Here is a 22,478-nt window from a genome sequence, read left to right as displayed (position 1 = left end):
AAGAATCTAACGATATTAATTAGGCATTATGAATGTTAATATTTTTCTACAAGCTTGATTGAAATAGAGATGATTTAATTTCAGATAAAACTTATATATATATGCAAACTAAAAAAGACAATAGAGAGTACGATCTTTCACCAAGGAAGAAATAGGGGCAGCCGTGTTGGTGCAGGTATCCACGGCCGGCAAAATTTCGTGTTTTGACCCTTTTCCGAAACCTATTCGAGATTTGACCTTAAGTTGAATTTTTTTCGAGATCTGACCCTTTTGCTACCGTCAGAGACCATGTCGGTAGGGTCTAACAGCCTACCGCTAGAGACTTGACGGTAGAAAATATCTCTACCACCAAACAAGCTGACGATAGTCTGCACAACCCTACCGTCAAGGTGCTTGGCGGTAGACACGGGCACATGCTGTGTTCAATACTTAGGCGGGTTTTGGCGGTAGGGCATGCAACCCTACTGCCAGGGTCCTTGGCGATAGGCTATTACCCTACCGCCATGGTCCCTGGCGGTAGCAAAGGGACAGATCTCAATTTTTTTTCAAACTAAGTCAGATCTCGAATAGGTTTGGAAAAAGATCAAAACATGAAATTTAGCCTCCAGGCCCGCACGTGGGACACAACTTCCTAACCAGGTCGAATCGTAGTTAATATAGGGGGGGGGGGGGGGGGGCGCCCCCGTTTCTTCCGCAAACTCGAACTCTCAAACCGAGACAGCAGAGAAGGCGAGACGAGGGAAGATAACTCGGCGACCGCGCGCAGGGGTACCCGAGAGAGAAAGAGAGGGACGCGCGACGAGAAGGTGAGAGGACGGGCCACCATGAGGCGCTCCTCCAAGAAGTCGTCGTCGTCGTCCGCCGCGGCCGGTAATGCTCCTCCCCTCAACCCCCACCCCCACCCCGACCCCCATCCCCGCTCCCCTGGTTGTCTTCCTTGTTTCGTGATTAGGCTGCGTGCGAGGCCTTGCTGGTGGCCTCGGCAGGTCCCCGGTCCGTTCGTTGTCTTGCGAGATTCCGTGTGGTGCGTTGTCTCGGGAAGATCCAATCTTGAGTTGTCCTGTGCGGAAGCCTACGAGGTACGACTCGTTGATTGCCGGTATGTGGGGTTCGGATCGCTTGTTACGGGATGGGAAGGGTCGGGGTAGATTCAGGGTTTGGGAATCTGTCATGGTGGTAAAGAGAAGGAGCTGAATCCTGGGTTTGGATCGCCTGGTGCAGAATTGGGTGTGGATTCGCTAGCAGATTTACATTCGTAATGTAAGCAGATGGCAATTCATAGGTTTATTAATTGTGTGCCTACCCATGCCGAAACGCTTTGCAAGTAAAATCTAAAGAGCAGCTACCTGTTAACACCGTGTTCTGGGTTTCTGGTTCAGCTCTGCAATCTCCGCGGCGATTTGTTGTCTTTGCATCAATTTTACACCACTAATAACATAAATTCGCCATGTATCTTGTGCGGTAAATCTTTACCTTTTTTCTGTGACTACAGAAATCAGGTTAGTATAAACTACATATGGATGTATAAGTCTTTTTACAGATTTCAATACAAACTACATATGGATGTATATAGACATATGTTTGTAGATTCACTCATTTTGCTCCTGTGTAGTCCCTTATTATTGGAATGATTAATCACTACATGCTGTCTTGCTACATATCTCAAGCGATTACTTCAACTTACTCATTTGGTGGTTAGTTTGCTGCTCCCATGGGGTTTGTGCCATTTTGTAATTTGTAGTGCTGAATTTTACCCCAGTAAATGTAAAAGACAGATTAAGAAGCTTATCTTGAAATTGCGTGTGTATACATAGAAGTTTCATAAGCAACTAGAATAGCTGCCCATTGGCTCAAACTTTGTCCTAATAGGTTTTCTTTTTTAGGTTATTAAAATGTTTGTGTATTGAACTCTTGATTCTTACCTTCTCTTTAAATTTGTTGTCGCATTACTTCTTTTTCCAAATGGGTTGGTGTAGGAGCTATCATATTCTCTTTTGAGGGTATGTATATCTGAATGAGTACTAAGCAAACGATTATATTTAGGTGAGGAACAAGTAAATGAAAAACAAAACAGAAAAAGAAAAGGAGTCAGTACAAACCTGACCAGCAGGAAAGCACAACGTGGTGAGATGCATTGATTCCTTTTCTTTCTGAATTACTTGTTGAACCCTATACACTTATCCATCTGGGTGTAAGAATGTGCATGTGCGTGTTATTCAGTCATTTGGTTTATGTCAAGCTATGTGTTGGTCTTCTCCTTACTTCTGCTTCTTCCACATGCACAAGTTTTGTTTGCACATTAGAAATACCAAATGCATAATTTTTGCTTGCAAGCTAAATTCTATCATATGGTATGTGGTATGCAAAATCAAGATACTGTATATTGATAGGAAACCACATGTTCCTTAGATCTATTTGTAATAACATTTCCATTATTATCTCCAGTTCCCACTAAAGCGGTTTCAAAGGAAATAGAGCGGATTGACCAACTTTTCTATACATATGCTGATGGCTCATCCAGCATGATTGAGTAAGTTTTTTCACAGTTTTTCTCAAACACTTGCCTGTCATTATTTTTGCTGTATACTCATGGTGGTCATCCTTCCATTTAGAAATTCTATGTATACCTTCCAATTAGGGAATTATCGCACATGGTAAAAATACGAGCTGTTTTATATGAATCATTGTAAATTGTGATGTAATAGTTGTCAATGTTATGTAATCCCATTCACGAAAATGTGTATTGGTAGTTTTACATACCATTTTGATGCAGCTAGATGTTAATGATTCTTTAATGCTATAATTTCATCTTTGGTAGAGACATCAGGGTTTTATTGTGTTACCCCCCCCCCCCCCCCCCCCCCCTCCCACCACCACCACCATATTGCCCCCATTGTTTGCTCCAATGAAACTGTTGCTCGACATTATTCCAATTTTTTTTAACCTGCCTGAACAGCCCAGAAGGCATCGAAACACTCTGCTCTCATCTTGAAGTTCCACATACAGATGTTCGGATTCTGATGTTAGCATGGTATGTCACTGTTCTCTAAAATTCTTTAGTGGTGATATCATTTACCGAAATATCTAATGGACATCTATCTTGTATCAGGAAAATGGGCTGTGAAAAGCAAGGTTATTTTACTCTGGTATGCATTATATTTTTTAAACTGTTCAAAATGTTTATTGGTATGATATATCGCACTGTCTTTCTGATTTTTGACTGGTAGTACTCTGTTGATAGGATGAATGGAGAACTGGGATGAAAGCTCTGCGAGCTGATAGCATCAGTAAACTGAAGAAAGCCTTTCCTGAACTGGTCCAAGAAGTGAGTGTTCTATTCCACAAATATTTAGTAACTACTCCCTCTGTTCCTAAATATTTGTCTTTCTAGAGATTTCAACAAGTGACTACATACGGAGCAAAATGAGTGAATCTACACTTTAAAATATGTCTATATACATCCGTATGTGGTAGTCCATTTGAAATCTCTAAAAAGACAAATATTTAGGAACGGAGGGAGTAGTATATTAAATATATTTGAAAGGTTTATACTTTTCTAAGGGTGGAAATTACCTATGATGGGCCCTACTAGTTATGTTAAAACAGAATTTGAGTACGGAAGGCTTGTCATGGGAATGGAACAATGAGCTACCATTAAACGATGATACTTTTAATTGTACTGTAACCGGCTTGCTCATAACGTGTTCTTTACAAACCAGGTTACGAGGTCCTCTAATTTCCAGGATTTCTATCCATATGCGTTCCGTTATTGCCTAACAGGTAGTCACACTTGCTATTCTTATGACACATTTTTTTCCTTGATAAATACTTATGACTTGGTTGTGCACTTGTGCTTGCTCAGAGGACAAGAAGAAGTGTATAGAAATACCTGTTGCTTGTGAGTTATTGAATCTAGTGTTGAGCTTGCAGTTCCGCCCGCAGGTTGAAAAACTTATTAATTACCTTAAGGTAACGGTTGATTCAATATTTTAATTTATTGGTCCCATTCATCTAAGGGACTCGTATTTTGGTTGATGTGCTTATTTATGTGAGTTTGGGTTTCAGCATCAAAATGAGTACAAGGTTATAAACATGGATCAATGGATGGGATTTCTTCGGTTCTGCAATGAGGTCATGATTTAAACGTCAACCCCATGTCCCAGCATCTTTTTTCCCCTTTTGCTTCCTTTTTGTGTACAGTACTTAATAACATTTCCTTCTCATACTACTAACGCTGAATCACATTTCATTCAGATAAACTTCCCATCACTTGACAATTATGATGCAGACCAAGCTTGGCCTTTAATTTTAGACAATTTTGTTGAATGGTTAAGAGCAAGTGAAAATTAGCTCTGTTGTACTGAGTGGTGGTGAAGATGCAATCCAAATGTAATACTCAGAAATGTAAGTGAACTACCTTATCTTGTTACCCTATGACTTGAGATATATGGGATGTGGTATCTCTCCTAAAAAGAAATAGGAACTCCATGCAAGCATTTCTAATCAGGAAGAAGATATGGATCATTTTCCTTCAATCACACAGTTGCATTCATGCAATTTTGTTGCTGTCCTTTTTTTTCAGCACCTTGGAGAATTTTGGAGGATGCAGATCAAGCTCGTTTGTGACTGCTCTGTTCAGAGTCTGGTTTTAGAAATTATCAATCGCCTTGTAGTTTGCCTTTTGCTTTCTTTATACTTGATTTAAATACTTTGCAGGGTCATCATCTAGAATTTTACATTGTCATTCTCTATATTTGTATTATTCAATGGCTTCGTAGGTGTGTAGTTTTGAGAGCATGCAAATTTTCTGGAAGTCTTAAAAGAACATGTTGGCATATGTTGTTCCTCTCTTGCCCTGTTGGCCCATCCCATATCCCGAGAACAGATTATTTTACTGCTCCTTTTGGCCTGACGTGCATGTGGGCATAATCTACCTCGAGGCATATATATAGTTTTAAAAACCGCGCTAAACTGTCGGTCCGACCAGAAAAACAAGAAACTGGCGCCAAGTTAGTTTCAATATGTACCGGTCTCTTAGTAAAACCAAAAGTATGTTTTAAAAATTAGGCAACCTTGAGGCAAGACATGCTAAAGGCCCAATAACCAACTAGGCTAATAACATTTCATGATTTATTAATGGTTTACATACAATATTATATGTGGTCAAAAATTTCAATAATCACCTTAAATATTTGTTTTTTGTTGCAAATACCGATGAATCGACGGTCTGACAAGTAAAAACCTGAAATGAGTTTGGTTTTTGAAACTATGCCTAGAACACAAAGTAACATCTCATGCAGGTTCCCCAAATGTTATATTTAAGGGGAAATTTTAGGATTTGAGGGATCAAGGCCTACATAGCATATCCTCAAACTGTATAATCCTCAAAAATATAATTTTTCATCATGTAAACCGTAGTCATTTCACCTAGTTGTACTTAGAGCATGTATTTGCTCCTAGTGGTGTACTACTATTTTATGGAATGTAGGTAGTGGTTATGACCGATTTGATAGAAAAGAGGGGAATAGTGTGCATTTTTCGTTGGGGATTCTCTAGAATAAAACATCGTGTCTTTTTTCGATTCCTTATGCGGGATATCCAATCAATTATGTTAAGAGTAAAACGAAAGTAAAGGGAGATTGAAAGTGAATTGATGATTAGTCCGGATTTCTGTTGATTATTCGGAGGCACCCCCCCCCTCCTAACACTCCCCCTTGTACAACACCGCTCCTTGAATGTTTCATCATTGAAAACTTCTTGTACATAGATCTTCCATCTTTAGAAGTCTTTCGTATAATCTTGAGAGTCTCCCCCAAAAACCCCGTGGAAAAAATATGAGGAGAATAGAGTAGATATGTTGCTGAGTACTACTTTAAACCCAATGGGAAAAAGAATAAGGAGAAAAAGTCAACATATAATGATTATTGTCTTCTTGATAACTCATATCAGAAAACCTTTGAGAAAGGAGAAAACTCATTGATGAGTTTGGAGAACAATAAATATGCCTTGTATACTTACCTTTAAAAAACCAGTGAGAAAAAATAGAAAATATTGCATATGTCGCCTTGTTAAAACCTTTTATGAGAAACTTCGAGGGAAAGCTCATAAGGGAAAATAGTGCGATCTCATATGTCATTGAAAACTCCTTTAACACCCAATGGGAAAAATATATAAGGACAAAAAGATATGACATATCATGATAATTGTCTCTTTAACTCAATATGGGAAAATCCATAGATTTTAGAGGACAATAAATATGTCGTGTATACTTTCATAAAAACCTCGGTGGGGAAAACAGAAAGTATGACATATGATCTCATGTTGATATTACCTCATTAAAAACCTTGATGAAAACTTGTAAAAGTAAACTCATAAAGGGAAAAGGAGTATAATATGGTGCTTTGAACATGAGTAATTTAGGTGTAATTCAGGAAGATACTCCCCCGATACTTGCATATCTTGAAGCCATCAAATACCAATTCCATGAACATGTTTCTAGAATGTTGAAGTTGGCAGAGACTTCAGGTTGTCACATGATTTGACTTGCAAGATGAACAATATAAAGATATTGCTTACTATGTACCCTGTTTGCATCCAGACAACACAAGCAACATTATATTTGAGAAAATGGTTGGTGGATGTAGCCACAAAGGTATGTTTCAAAGACTTTCATGGTATGGCTACCACACCTAGGAGGAACACAAAGGTTGTGTATGATCTAACATAGTGGGGATCTGATTTATTTATCCAATGATATTGGTGTCCAGATTTCTCTGAACTGAAAACTAGGACAAGCTATTTGATGCCTTGGAGATATCAAAGATATTCTTGAGCCCCAACCAATTATGTGTGGTGGGTCCATGGCACTAGGATATGAAACTTTATGTCCCAATATCGCATTCTCATCAACTCATGGTTTTAATGGATCTTTCTCTATGTCTAAAGAATGAAGCCATGCGAGTTATGGATGCATAAGATTTGTCCACAATGAATTTTCCCAACATATTTTGAATATAGACAACATAGCGTACCATAATGTATGAGTGAAGGTGATTGAGGTTTTACCCAATCCTTCATCTCAAAATCCATCATTAAGATGATCATGTGCTTTGTCATTGCTGGAGTAATCCTTGTGTATGACAAACATGCATGGGTAATCATCATTGTAGGAGTAATCCTTGTGTATAAGAAACTCACTATGTCAGTTGTACCAAAATGTACCAACAACAATAACTCATATAGTGACTTATTGGTTTTTTACACACTGTATGTTGTGTTTTGCATTTCGATTCAGAAGTGAGATTCCATTGGGAACCATCTATGTCTGAATCTAGTGATCGACATGGATATGTAATCACTACATCTATCAACTGCATAGATAGATGATTTTGTACTGCCAATGATATAAGTTATCAGAAAGAGATTCCATCTCTAGAGCATAGTTGGGTATCCGTGTGAACCCTTGTGCTACAATACTTGCTCTATGTTTCACCACCTCGTTGTTCTCAATTCTGTTTCCAGAAGAAAACTGGTGTAGGTATTGCTTATATGAATACTTTTCCCTTTACTGAGCAAGATTATTTCTACCTAGATTATACCCTTTGCTCGAGTTCAGTCCGAGTGTTGTTCACTGTCAGGACCCCGATTCCAAGCCACATCGATCTAGCCGGTAACACCTCATATCACTTTGCGGCCTCACGCACGGTATCCCACAGGTGTCGCCTTACCGTGGCCCAGGACCGTTTGCGCCTTTTGGCTCACGTATATGATAGTGTCGCTAGCATCCATATGACAGAGAACCCGGGCCGACATGGCTAGTCGTGAACCCAAAGCGGCACAGACCTATGGAGACAGGCATACATGAATCACATCGAGCATGTTGATCATTAGCGAGTGATTCCGGGCTGTAGCACTGGGCTAACAGGACTCCGGAAGTCTTCGCGTGACATTTCCCCGAAGGGACAGACATAGGAACGAAGTGAAACACATGCCGGCCAGTCAAGTGTCCTGAACAGTAGTGCTGGGCTAGCAGGACTCCGGTGAACCGGGCTGTAGCGGACTACTATGGCTCGAGGAACACTAGACTACATTTCCCCATAAGAAAGGCTGCCAAGGATAAACAACTAGATTGTCGGATCCCACTCATACCAAGCATTTCAATCATACACACAATATGCCCGATATGAGTACATACAACATGGCATCACAACAAAACTCTACAACTCAAGTACTTTATTTAAAGGCTCCAGAGAGCCATACATAACATGTTCATACAGACAGGGGTCACATGACCTGACACTCAAGTCATACAATCATACAAGCACATGCGGAAGCAACTAGTCCGAGTACAGACACTAGAAAGAAAGAAAGCTTCTCGAAGCCTGTCTATCTACATAGGGCCCTCCATGGCCAGGATCACCACCTGGGTGGCTAGTCACTCGTCGACGTCAAGGTCTACGTAGAACCCATCGGAGGGGGCGGTGTTGTCGTCTGAAAACAGTAATTAAGCAAACATGAGTACAAGGGTACTCAGCAAGTCTTACAACAGAACCTACTATAAATGCTTATTCTCAAGAAGGAGGTGGGGTTATTGCAGCAAGCCAGCTTTGACTCTTGGCTAAGCTATCCTACGGAACTCCACCAGTAAAATAGTTTTCGCACACGAGTCCACTACTCACCAACACAATACTCCACCGAGGATCCTCCCTCGTCATCCTACGAGAGGGCCATTCTCGGTACTCACACTTATCTTGAGTCTTTTAGTAGTATCCATTAACTTGTCTATGAACTGCATAGGCAACCAAGTAGTCCTTTACCGCGGACGCGGCTATTCGAATAGTTTTATACCCTGCAGGGGTGTACTTCGTCACACATGTTTCCACCACTTAACGTCTGCACACGACATGTGCTCGGCAGACTTCAAGCGAAAACCGACGTGGGTGTAGACCACGACCTGACTAACCTCACAAGTCTCTAGTCTAGGTTTATCGGCTATTCAGGTTCCATCCGCAAGGAAATCCGGCCGGGGTGTCCTCAACGGCCCCAAACGATGTGTACAGGGTCCCGAGACGCCAAACGGGCGCCCGGCATACCCGGCCACAGTGTATCTACCGCATCATAGCCCACCCCTAGGGTCAGCGCTACGCACGGCCGCCAACACATGTCCTACAAACACCAGAAACTAGTTGCAACTCCTGGACAGAGGGTGAGAGGGGTCAGTAAGTCGAGCGGGGTCATATTTCAGGGCCCAATGTGTGGTAGTAGCTGAATCTTAAATCATGCATACAGATCTCAGTTCTTATGGACGGTCTCAATGAAACAACCCACCATGTACTCCTACATGGCGTCTCATCGATACCTTTACCAAAACATGTTCGACACATTCCTCACATTACCGACATATCATATCACTCTAGCCCATCACCCAGATGAACCAGACCTGACACAACTCTAAGCATAGCAGGCATAGCAAGGTAGGAATCACATACATGGCTCAATCAACTCCTACACATGCTAGTGGGTTTCATCTAGTTACTGTGGCAATGACAGGTCATGCAGAGGATAAGGGTTCAACTACCGTAACACACAGCAGTTTGAATCACGTTGTCTTAATGCAGTAAACCAGAGCAGAAGCGAGAACATGGTTTTGTATTGGAATGATCAATGGGTTGCTTGCCTGTTTGTAGTGGTAGTAGGGTACTGCCCTTCAGGCGGATACTCGGGGTTATCCTCGGAGGCAGAACCTACCACGAAAGACACACCGAAACATAATCAACACATGGCAATATGCAACAATATGATGCATGCTATGACATGGCAAGATGAAGGTGTCTTGGCCTAATGCAAGCTAAAACAGAAAGGGATGAAATCATTTGAGTCAAAGATTCAATTATTAGCTTATTAAACATGGCTTTATTAGTGCATTACCTCATTCTGCTTAAACAGCAAGGTTAACTTGTTTTGTCATGCATGAAACCATTACAGATGGATAGATTGAATTTTTCTAATCATTTTTCATATATAAATCTTTGCATTTGGAGCTATGGTTGATTTTCTATGATTTTTAGAAGTTTTGATTATTTTCTGGAATTTCCTATTAAAGAATAAATCCAGAAATTGGATTAATGCGTCAGCACCGCGTCACTATGACGTCAGCGGGTCAAAGGCGCCAGCCCAGGTCAAACCTGACTGGTGGGCCCCTTCTGTCAGTCTCTCAGCTAACTAACAGAGTTGGTTAGTGTTTAGTTAGCACTAAACTGGGTTAGTTAGGCTCTGGGCCCACATGTCAGTGAGAGAGGGGTAGTTAACGGCGTCATTAACCTCTAACAGAGTGATTAGCTCTAATTTAAACTAATCTAAATTAGTTAGAAGCCGGCCCCACACATCAGTGTCTTAGATGGAGTCAAACTGGGGTCAAACCCCTGGTCAGCGGGGCTAATCCCGCCGGCGTTGAGTCGCCGGCGAGGCCGAGACGGTGGAGAGCTTCGGATTTGGTCCTCCGGTGACCAAATCGCCGGTGGAGACGTGCTACGCGTAGCTGGGGAGCTGCTGCATCCAGTGGTGCAAGTGGTTGGACACGGGAACGCCGGAAACGACGCCGGCGAGCTCGACAGCGGCGGCCGGAGTTCGGACGGGGTTGGGTTCGATGCTACGGTGCACGGGAGAAAGAGCTGGTGGTGGCTACGGGCTCCTGGTGCTGCGCTTAGCACAACGGTGAGCTTGGCTTCGAGCCACTGTGGCTCTAGCCACGACGGCGCCATGGCCGGCGGCGGGGAGCTTTCGGGTGCGGTGGAAGTGGCGACTACAGAGGCCAAACAAGCACGGGAGCTAGGGGAAGAGGAAGAGGAGCTCATAGCAGGGTCGGAGAGGGGGTCAGCGAGCTCGGGGAGGTCCTGGCGGCGACGAATCGACCGGAGACGGCTCGGGTGCCCGAGGTTGAAGACGAGGGCGAAGACGGCGTTCGGTGGCGTTTGGAGTCGCGTGGGTCAGTGGAGAGGTCCAGGGCGACGAGGCGGAGCTATTGGGCTTGTCGGAGGGGCGAGGGGGTGGCTCTGGTGACGTCTACGGCGAACGGCGGCGAGGATCGCGCTCGGCCATCGCGGGAGAGGGTGAGGGAGACGAGGGGGAGAGTGAGGGAGGATGAGAGGGGGACGTGGGGGTCGGCGTGGCATCCCTAGACGTCTCCAGGGCGTCGGCAGAAGCAGGAGGTGGCCGACGTGTGGCCACGGGCGCCGGCCACGCGCTCCTCGTCCTCCTGGCGGGAGGAGGAGGACGACTGGCAAGGCCAGTCGGCTGGGCCGAGCCAGGTGGGCTGGGCCAGCACAGGTAAGGCCCAGGTGGGCTTCCCTCTCTCTCTTTTTTTTGATTTGTTTCTGTTTTTCTATTTAACTGCAACTGTTGGGCTTTATTAAAAATACTAAAACGTTTCCAAAAATCCTGAAAATAAATGTGGGCTCTGTTTAGAATATTTCCAACAGTATACATTTATTTCCAGAATTATTTGATCATTTAAATTATTTTATAGTATTTAAATGCCCAAAATCAAATACTTATGATTTAATTCAATGACCTTCTATTGACCTAGAAAATTGTGCACCAATTTTGCCAGAGGTTCTAACCCAAGACAAAGAGAGTGAACTTTTTAGAAGGGCATTTCAGGTTCATTGAAAAATAATTTAAGTAAACCCTAGTTGTTTTCAGGGGGGGGGGTGTTGGGGGTTCTGTCTTCCCCATTTCAAATTTAAGAGGAATTTAAACATGATGCACACTCTAATGCTTGAACTAACTAGGGTGTGACATTCACACTTTTCCATGGCCATGGTCTTTGGACCTAAATCATGTGAAAGGTTTTTTCAATCTAGTTGAGAAATGTATGTCGACAATTGCAGACTTTTGATTATATGTTTCTCCTATCAATATAGAGTTGACGGAAATATCGTTACCCATGGTGACTGTTCATGATTTCCAATGCGATTGAGTCGGGTATTTCGTTGTCCCGGTCATTGTGTGCACTATGACCTGGGTTGGTGAAGGTTGCCCGTCCACTGGGTGTATACTACGCATTAGGTGTCTGCCAACGTGAAGTTGACTTGCATTTACTGATTCAGAGCCTCGATATACTTGCTTGCGAGAAGTCGAATCCTGATGTACTATTGCCATACTTCTCCCCCTATTGCTATGAATGGGTAGTTGAGTGGTTTTTGTTGGTACCTCCATTCTTTCAGGCATATTTTTGCAGGATTGAAGGATTATGTGACACCTTTATTTTTAGTAAATGAATCTGGCAGGTTATTTGCAATGTGTTGTAAATCTTCTGAACGCATGGTTCAGATCTTTGAGTACGTGGACTTGAGGCAGAAATGTGTTGAGCATTCCACTAATTTCCTAGCATTCTTTATGGTACTTGAAATCTCCCCCTAATGTTTGGAAATGTTCCTCATTGAATCAACATACTAGTCATAAATAACTTCCCATGTATGCTTGAGGTATTGACGGAAATATAGTTATTCCTCACATAGATCCCAAATGTATGTTGAGGGGCCAATGATGTATGTTGGGGTGGTGATACCGGTATCAACCAAATTACGGCAGATGGGAAATACTTGGTAGATTTCCACGTATCAAAGATAGAGGGGAATAACATTATGCAGTTTGGTCATGAGCGTGTAAAACTGCATGACTCCAATGTAAAGTTGGTAAGTTGCAATTCCGAGGTAAAGATCATAGAATGAGTTTAACTCATTGGATAAAGGATTCTACCTAACCAATTTGAGTCTAGACATTTAGGACAGAGTGCAAACTTCAATCCTAGGGCCATAATAAGGCACGAAGGAGAATTCTACGACGTTGTTCATTCGATTTGCTTGAAATCGATGGTCAGGATAATCAATCAATGGTTTTCATGTGGATAAAGGCACAATTGAGAGAATCGTGTAAATGTATCTTTTAAAAACCATGGGATACCTAATAGTCTAGTCAACAGTTGGGAAGAGCCACTTACCTCGACCTGATACATTCAAGGAGTCTAAGCGGTTCAGTGAAGACTTTAAGGTGCACGAGCCTTAAAATTAGCTTCCCTGCATCACGTGTAGTGAACATAAAATACAAATATTGTTAGAATTTAGCATCATAATAGTCATAAACCAATGGAATTGCTGATAGTTTCAGTTTCGAACCAATGCCTGGATGACCAAGGCGAGTATGCCAAGTTTGTTATGTAGAAGGCATCCTGGAAAACTATCTTGTACGCAACATGTGTGATGGGTTTTGTATTATGTGTAGTGCAATCCTGATGATACATAGAGAACATGCTTGCCATATCCGCTGCATAAGGTAAAGAGAAGATATTCCTCTTTGTTTTCATCATAAGTTTCGCTATGGAAACTATTTTGGTGAATATCTCTATAGTTTAGTAGGGTACGAGTTGACCCGGACACAATAAAGCATCCTTGATGATACTCGGGTATTCATGGGGATAGTAAATATGACTCGAGTTGAGCCAATAATTACATCATCGCGTCTAGCGGTTGTTAAAATATCTCCTATTCTCTTAATAAGAGTGGAAACATTTTACTTCCCCGAGTATAGAGTTTGTGGTGCATATGTCCACAAGGCATATATTATTTTTCATCAGATTAACCCCCGTAGAAATCATAAATATACTTAAAGATTCTCAGTATGGAAATCTCTACCTTATATAGAATACATACAAATGTATTTGTACCAAAGTGCTGATACAATATAGTGTGATATACAATATATGATGACAATAGGACTTATGTTGTTAATACAACATCATAAATGGACATAAATAAATATATCACCATGGAAATTGAGAGACTAGCTGAAGTCTTCAAACACGTCGATGAGGCATACTCAACCAACATGTTCTCCGTGTCAGCAATGTCCTCTGGTTGATGGAAAGTCATGGTGTTGCTCGGTTCAAAAGGAACATCATGCGAACAACCCGCTCCATTTGCACTGTGTGGGTGAAGGTTGAACTTGAATTCAAACCTTTTCCCTTGAGGTCCTTAGTGTCCTGGGATTGCTCTATCCCACGGGACATAAGACAAATATTGATGTCCATGACCAATGTAGGGTAGTTGTGGCCATTAAGGCAAGTGCCTAAAATTCTTTAGCCATTGGTTTCTTATAAGGGTAAACCTGAGATAATTAATTTACGAGCGGTAAATTAAGAACCATCATGGTTGATATTGCAATGAACTTTGCAAAACTAACGAAAATTTCAAGAAGTTGGCTTGAAATCATTAGTGTGAACTTCAAATTGTTAAGCATGACACTTTGTAGATAATCTCCAAAAGAAAATTTAGGAGTAGATCTAGAAGCATTAAAGGAGTATAACCCAATGAAATCCATAGATACTCATACTTCAAATGCCTCATGTCATGACTTAATGTTTGGGAGAGCACTTTGGCAAGATGAAGAATACTTGAGCTCCTCCAACAAGATTCTATACGAACACTTCAAGAATGAATTAAATTCTTAATGAACCGCCATGAAGAACCTTTTGGAAGAATTCTGGAAAATGAAAGGATGCTAGAGAAGTAATGAAGGTTGGAAAGAATAAGATTGAAGCCTTGCAATGATTTAAATGGAGCTTCGCGATGAGATAACGATAAAACTTGGAACTCCGTAAAAGAAAAGATGAACAACTTAGAACTGAGAATTTGATAGCATGAACGAACTCCGAAAAATGGAATTAGATTACCTCGATGAAATAAGAATAAGAATTATGTCATGCTTGCCCTTCATCATCTTAAATTGATGACAAATAATGGATGTTTGGCATACCACTTATTCTCATTGAAAGGATTAAGAGAGATATAATGCAAACTTGGGAAGGTCTTAAACGAGCCACCGGTAGGATTTGGAAAGAATGAATGAATTGATATGAAAATAAAGAAAGAGGAATCTTGAATGAACCACAGTAAGAATTGAAAACAAACGAAGAAAAGAGAACGAATCACCGGAAAGAATTAGATACGAATGAAGATACTTGAGGGGATTTAGATACACGAGAACGAAGAGATCATGAGCTGAATAGATAATACTTGAGCGATGCATCAGAATAATTGGAGAACAAGAGCAAAATTTGCGAATGAAAAATTTCTTCTGGATTAATGGCCTTCGAAGATTCAAAACGAAAACAACTCACGAAAAGCTTCGAATGGGTATGACAAGAATTGTTGACGATCGTAAACAATTTGAGAGGATAGCAACAAGCTTGAACCATGAATCTTCAAGAGAACGGACCAAGATTTAGGAGAAATCCTTCTTCGGTCTTGAACAATGAGAATGAAGATGAGGAACACCGCCAAAATTGTTGAGACACACTGAAATAATGAAAAGATAAAAGGGGGAGACAAAGACAAAAATAATTTGAAAGCGATCTTGGAGGATACATTTGATCGATGAAAATCCATTCTTATGTCAAACTTTTGAAAAATAATTTGAGAATAAATCTGAAAAAATTAGAAGAGTCAAGTAAGATCCTAGGAGAAGACTTGTGGGTTATGGGCCCACTCAAAAGAAAACACCGTTGAATGATTTTTAGAGAGAGATTGCACTGGTTGAATTAGTTGGCTTGAATGTGGTAAGAACCTCGAATTAGCTTGAACGAACTACAAATGGAAACGTGAATATTTTGAGATATCTTCGGCACTCCAGATATAAATGGATAAAGAAAGGTGAATGGTTAAGATAGGATTAGCTAAGAACTTCCAAATGAGAAAGTATTTTCACAAAAGAAAGGGATATTATCAACACTGGATGCTTGAATTGAATCCACCAGAGAAGAAAATGAGAATGAAGAATGATGAGCTTGAAACTCCTGACCATCTTCATGAGGAATCACCGGATACAACATTTAAGAAAAATGGATGAGGAGACTTGAACAAAAGAATACTTGATTTGAGTATTCCGGCCCCAATGGAAAAAAAGGGGGGGGGGGGGGGACAAAGAAGAAAAGCACACTGGTTGGAAAAGAATTGACATGAAAATCTCTAACGAACAAGAGGATTAGCACTCCCATAGAAATATGAGAACACATGTTAGAAAAGGTATGGAATCCACATTTGACTTTGAAGCAACTCAAATACCACAACAAAACAACAACAAAGGATTTGGCTTGCGGAATAAGCTGGAACAAACATATGATACAGATTTCATCTGAAATTTTCATGGTGGGATCAGCATGGGCTCAATAATACTTTGGATTTTCATGTTGAAATGACATTCGAATAGGCTCCCTAGGCATAGTAAACTACATGGCTTGACGACGCATACCGAGACTGTCCTCTATAAGAAAGACCGTGAACAAGTGGACCACTAGATGTCAAACCCCAATCTCATATCATGCATTTGTTGGAAAGATAAGCTAGGTAACTACTTGAATTCCCACCTAGGAACTCGCGAAATTTTTGGTTATGCAGTCTGGTATAACAAGTACAAGGAGCAAAATATCATCACACAACTCCTAGCAGAATTCTAGCTCCAAATGTACCACCTCCTTAACACATAACCAAGAACCTTGGAAACTTGTGTATCTTAGACCTTCAACTATACTACCTGTGGCAGTACTCACGAACGCACTCCCCAGTACTGGTTGGCGTCGAGGTTATCTCACCACTAAGAGTATAGAAGCGTTTTCGATGTCGGTGTCCTCTCACTACCAAAAAAACACTTCCGTGATGATACATCTTTGTCATAGTAGGTCACGTTTTCTATCATGCATGTACATCTATGACGATTTTATGACAGAATCAAGATAGTCATACCCGGGCTGTCGTAGAAGTGTTCCATGACAATACTGAAATTATCAACACGGAAGGTCCACTTCCATGACAATAAATGCCGCTTCATGGAAATGTTTTTGTCAAGGGTAACTGACACGTGGCATCCACCATAACGGGTTTCCGTTAACCTACCGGGTCCGGTTTTGAATCCGATAACCCGCTAACAGCCATGACCAATGGTAATTTTCCACATTTAAATTTCTTATTCACCAGAGGATTCACGTGTCAGCCCAGCGTTGGGCATGCCTTCAATGGATGGAACACGCCTATGATACATCGACACGTTGCACGACCCAACAGTGGCCCATTTAAGGTAAAAAGGTTGGCCTAGCCAAAGGTCCATAATATTTTGTCAGACACTAGTGGGCCGGACCGTTAAACAACCTGCCATGTTTTTTTGTCAAATTACGGCCCATACCAGATCTGGCCCATTCACAGCATGTCGTGTTTTGGGCTAAATTACAACCCATATCAGATCAGGCCCATTAACAGGCCATTGTGCTTTTGGGCCCATTCTAAGTCGGGTTTGTATTTCAGCCTCTTAAAGGCCCGTTTACCAGTTTGACCCGATAATCGTTTCAGCTTGTTAGCGGACCTTGGTGCACCTGGGCCATCGTTGGCCCGATTCCACTTTAGGCCATTTAACGGCCCGTGCCGCAACTGGGCTATTTCTTGTCCAGAGTGACTTTAGGCCTCTTAACGACCCGTAGTCTTCATTGATAAATTTCAGGCCAACGTGCCTATCAGCCTGTTAATGGCCCATGGCACAATTGGGCCTAATTATGGCCCGCGTTGAATCCAGCCTGCTTACAACCCATCCTATTAATGGCCTGTGACACAGTTGGGCCTACGACCCGTGTTGATACCGGCCTGCTTACATCCCGTAATTTTATTGGGCCAAACAGGGCCCGAGATACATTTTGGCATGTTAACAGCTCGTATGTTACTGGGCCAAACATGGGCCTACGACAGTTTTGGACCATGTTGGCCCATGAATTTTTTGGCTCAACTCTAGCCCAATCTAGTTTTCAGCCTTTAAAAGCCCATGGTATTCTTTGGCTCAACAGGCCCGAATTTTACTCGGCCTATTAAAGGTGGAAAACTACTTTACGTTTAGTCCTGGTAATGGAGCAAGATGATTATAGGCCCACGTTTCAGCCCATATATAGGAGTTGCGGGCCGGCCTAATAGACCGACAACATTGAGCTTCGTTAGAGCTTCCAGCCTAAATTACATCATACCGACTAAGGATAAACCTAGACTATACAATAAAGCAATTACGAAATATTACCTCCACTGGGCATCAAAGTTCGCCATCGGTGATAATAAAGCACAACGAGACCAGTGATTACATACACTGGGCATCAAAGGTCGCCACCAGTGCATATAAACACACCGAAAAAAGAATATACAGAACTGATAGCACTTCAAAACAATTCAGAAGGCATTAGGCCTGCCCCAGAGGTGCATTGCAAGCAGTAGAACATGCCGATGAGACCTCAGTTATCTCAACGTAGATCCTCAAACTCTAGTTGTGTAGCAAGAAAGCACGGGATGGTTGTCCTCTGAGATATTTGTTACAAAATTGACATCAAGTCAGACCTAAGCTAAACCAAGCCTTTCTGCTTTAAGTTGAGACTGAAGAAGTCAAACTGATTGGGGCAGCAACTACACTGAGGTTGTCTCACAACTGCCAGTGAGTAGATTCAACTCACTTTATTAACCAAGACATGACCTTGGGGTCACCTCGCTCTCTTCAAGATGGTTTGGCTCACTATCTTCTGTAAAGTTCTGCCTGGCATAAGAGATATGACTCTAAAAGAGAAACAAGGAGGCAGATAACAAGTTTCACAAATATATAAGCAACAATAGTGTGACGCCGTGAGACCGATGCTCGAGAAGACTTCCATATGTTCCGGGTTTCGCCGTGTGTTTCATTTGTGCCTGCCCTTTTATTTTTTCTCTGCATCATGTCATCATGCCATCATCTCATAAATCTTTTGCAACTCAACTAAATAAATGGCATGGATCTTTGATCCATTTAAACCGAGGGAATTCACATGGTGATTCTCTTTACAACATATCCTCCCAATATTAGGGAGTTATTTTAATTATTTCTTTAATTGGGATATCACCATAACACACTTGCAAATTATCTCAATGCCTTTGTTATCTTAATTCTTGGTCTCCAACCTTGCCATATATTCTTTCATCATATTCCGGAGCTCCACCAAAAATCCGAACATTTTTTGGACCTTCCCAACCCTCACCTCCTATTCAAATCATTTGAATTTAAATCAAATGAGTTTGAATTTAAATCTTTCAATCATGGCCTTTTTATATTTTCTCGGAAAAAGCACATTTTTGTGAGCCCAGGAAAATTATCGGCGCGTCCAACTTCGTCCCCTAACCTCTCTTTCTTTTCTTCCTTATCTCTGTTTTTTTCTTTAGAGTGAGAGAGGGTGCCCAACAGGCCATTGAGGCCCAGCCGCACCTCAGGCCAGCCGCAGCCCACTTGGGCCTCCCTAGGCCCACTCCCACACTGGCCTACCTAGGCTACCCGCACCGAGGCCAGCCCGCACGCCCCGTAACCCTAGGCCTCGATCCCACTTCTTCCTCTCCCTCGTTTTCTTCCTCTCGTGCCGCCAGGGAGAGAGCGCTCGCTCTCGATCCCCTCCTCTTTCCCCGTCGTCCCTCTCCTCAAACCCCCCTTGTCCTTGTCCCGAGCCACCACCAACCACCACGAGCAGCCAAGCCCCGCCATGGCCGCGCCCCCTGCTGCTGAGGCCCTGCGTCCGTAGACGTCGACCTCCGGCGCCCCAAGTCCCGCGCGACGCGCCCAGTCTCCAGGGCCGCGCCTCCTCATCGCCCGGACCCGTCGTCCACAACCCCGCCTCTCCTGCTCGTCGACCGCGCCACTGGAGCCCTGCATCGCGCCAAGCGTCGCCGGCGCCCCCAAGTCCACGTCGCCGACCTCCTGCCGTGCCTCCTCCTCGCTTCAAGTCCACACCGTGAAGCTCCAGCACCAGGACCCTCCATGCTCTTGCCCATTCCACCCCGCACCTGCTTGCCAGCAGATGCTGCGCTGCCGTCCAGGATCCATAGCAACGCCTTGCTGCTCCCTGCCTCACCCCACCTTTGCTGGCGTCTTCAACCACCTGAGGCCCTCCTCCATGCCATCGCTGGCCCTTGTTATCATTGTCAAGACCCTCCAAATCAGGGAGTACCATGGCCGCCACCGAGACACTTGGATTCACCAAGTCCGGCAAGTACCACGACTTACGGAACACGAACGACCACCGCTCCGAACACCAAGTACTACTACAAACCCGAAGAATTCGGATGGATCAAGTCCCCGAGGAGACCCGTTTTTCGTCAAGTTCGACTACCCGTATCATCAAGTACCACTACGGCCGGAGACCTCGGACACGCCAAGTACACCTTTGAGCTATCAATACCGCAAACGCCAAGTTCCACGATGACCCAAGTACCGCGAGAACGTTTGTACCTCTACCGTCGCCGTGGATCCGACAAGTACCCCTACAACAAGTGTACCTCTACCGTCGTCTTCGGAATCGCTAAGAACGTCAAGCACCCCTTCGAGATGACGAGACCGACAAGTTCAAATGACCCCAAGTACCTCTCCCAAAACGAGACGTATACCGCTACCGTCGCAAGAATCGAGACCGACAAGTCCGAAGATGCTAGTACCACTACTACCCACTGCGCCCGTGTATGACTTCTTCCACTACGAATGTCCCGAGAATGTCAACTTCCCCTACACCGCATCGAACTCGAACCGCTCCGATAATGCACGCTACAAAGGTATAACCCTGAGACGACGCCCATGAACGAATGTTGTGTGATGTATGAGATGCTCGAGTTTGCACCGTGTCCAAATTGTCACTCGTTTCCTTGTCGCCAACTCGTGGGACACCCGGAATCCGAGAGCGCCCCACCATCTTTTGACACGCCCCCATCATTTTTCCTTTTGTACCAGCATCTCAATCGAGTTACGGAAACCGGGACGTTGCCGTGGCACCGTTTCGTTATCGTTGCCATGGCACCCCTTTTCCTTTCCACCATGGTGACAAATGCTTCATATTGCCCTTGTCAACTTTTAATAAAAATTGCATAAACTTGTTCATGTCATCTGCATCATGATAACAAAATTTAAAATGTTTAAATTGTTGTTGCATTAAATTGCTAAATGCATATGGGGATTACCGGATTTGTTGTTTGTTATATCCGGCCCCATTTAAATTGGTTAGATGGTATAGTTTTGTTATGCTTCACCTCTTGCCATGCTAACAACATTTAATCTTGTTGGGTACCTAAACAAGAGAGAACTAAATAAGTCATGTGGTGTTCCGTCAATATGCAACTCGTTGCATATTGAGCTCCACTTAATTTGTAGGATTGCTTGTGCACTTTGCCATGCCATGCTTCATTAATCCGGACATGCATCATACTTGGTTGTGCATCATGCCATGTTTATGTGTTGGTTGTTTACTATGTTGTTTGCTCCTTTCCGGTGTTGCTTCTTCGGGTTGGATTCGGTAATGTCGCGTTTGTGAGGATCCGTTTAACTACGTCCGTTTGTCTTCCTCATGGACTCGTTGTTTTTCCTTGCGGGATCTCAGGCAAGATGACCATACCCTCGAAATCACTTCTATCTTTGCTTGCTAGATGCTTGCTCTTTTGCTATGCCTATGCTACGATACCCACCACTTGCTTATCATGCCTCCCATATTGCCATGTCAAACCTCTAACCCACCTTGTCCTAGCAAACCGTTGTTTGGCTATGTTACCGCTTTGCTCAGCCCCTCTTATAGCGTTGCTAGTTGCAGGTGAAGATTGGAGTTTGTTCCTTGTTGGAACATGGATATTTTGTTGGGATATCACAATATCTCTTATTTAATTAACACATCTATATACTTGGTAAAGGGTGGAAGGCTCGGCCTTATGCCTGGTGTTTTGTTCCACTCTTGCCGCCCTAGTTTCCATCATACCGGTGTTATGTTCCTCGATTTTGCATTCCTTACACGGTTGGGTTATAATGGGAACCCCTTGATAGTTCGCCTTGAATAAAGCTCCTCCAGCAAGGCCCAACATTGGTTTTACCATTCGCCACCTAGCCTTTTCTTTTCCCTTGGGTTTTCGGAGCCCAAGGGTCATCTTTATTTAAACCCCCGGGCCAGTGCTGCTCGGAGTGTTGGTCCAACCTGTCAACTGCCGGTGGCCACCAGGGGCAACCCTGGGCTGGCCTACCGGAACCTTGGACAATCTGGTGTGCCCTGAGAACGAGATATGTGCAGCTCCTATCGGGATTTGTCAGCACATTCGGATGGCTTTGCTGGTTTAGTTTTACCATTGTCGAAATGTCTTGTAACCGGGATTCCGAGCCTGATCGGGTCTTCCTGGGAGAAGGAATATCCTTCGTTGACCGTGAGAGCTTGTGATGGGCTAAGTTGGGACACCCCTGCAGGGATTTGAACTTTCGAAAGCCATGCCCGCGGTTATGGGCAGATGGGAATTTGTTAATGTCCAGTTGTAGAAAACCTGAAGCTTACCTTAATTAAAATGCATCAACCGCATGTGTAGCCATGATGGTCTCTTTCCGGCGGAGTCCGGGAAGTGAACACGGTGTTGGAGTTATGCTTG

At 43.1% G+C, this 22,478-nt stretch overlaps 1 protein-coding gene across 2 annotated transcripts; it reads left to right on the top strand.

Moving 5' to 3' along the window:
* The first annotated feature begins 679 nt into the window (after window positions 1-679).
* On the top strand, window positions 680-4,837 carry LOC125522632 (DCN1-like protein 4). 2 transcript variants are annotated; one of them, XM_048687677.1, is made up of 11 exons: window positions 680-870; window positions 2,044-2,124; window positions 2,446-2,530; window positions 2,957-3,031; window positions 3,110-3,146; window positions 3,242-3,325; window positions 3,720-3,780; window positions 3,863-3,969; window positions 4,066-4,131; window positions 4,255-4,404; window positions 4,583-4,837. In XM_048687677.1, exons 1-10 carry the CDS (start codon window positions 825-827, stop codon window positions 4,348-4,350), a joined length of 738 nt encoding a protein of 245 aa, XP_048543634.1. In that variant the 5' UTR covers window positions 680-824; the 3' UTR covers window positions 4,351-4,404; window positions 4,583-4,837. The 2 variants fall into 2 exon arrangements, with proteins under 2 accessions (XP_048543634.1, XP_048543635.1); XM_048687678.1 differs by lacking the exon at window positions 2,044-2,124.
* The last annotated feature ends 17,641 nt before the right edge of the window (window positions 4,838-22,478 follow it).

This window comes from Triticum urartu, chromosome 7 (assembly GCF_003073215.2).
Source record: "Triticum urartu cultivar G1812 chromosome 7, Tu2.1, whole genome shotgun sequence".
NCBI lineage: Eukaryota > Viridiplantae > Streptophyta > Magnoliopsida > Poales > Poaceae > Triticum > Triticum urartu.
Note: the sequence above shows the minus strand (reverse complement) of the source record. Positions and strands in the feature narration are given on the sequence as shown.

What these genes read in the sequence shown, in the direction of transcription:
- LOC125522632 (XM_048687677.1), top strand. Translation starts at nt 825, where the DNA reads ATGAGGCGCTCCTCCAAGAAGTCGTCGTCGTCGTCCGCCGCGGCCG. An exon ending in AGCAAGGTTATTTTACTCTG is followed by an intron (nt 3,147 to 3,241) that starts GTATGCATTATA and finishes CTCTGTTGATAG; the next exon opens with GATGAATGGAGAACTGGGAT. An exon ending in TTCCTGAACTGGTCCAAGAA is followed by an intron (nt 3,326 to 3,719) that starts GTGAGTGTTCTA and finishes TTTACAAACCAG; the next exon opens with GTTACGAGGTCCTCTAATTT.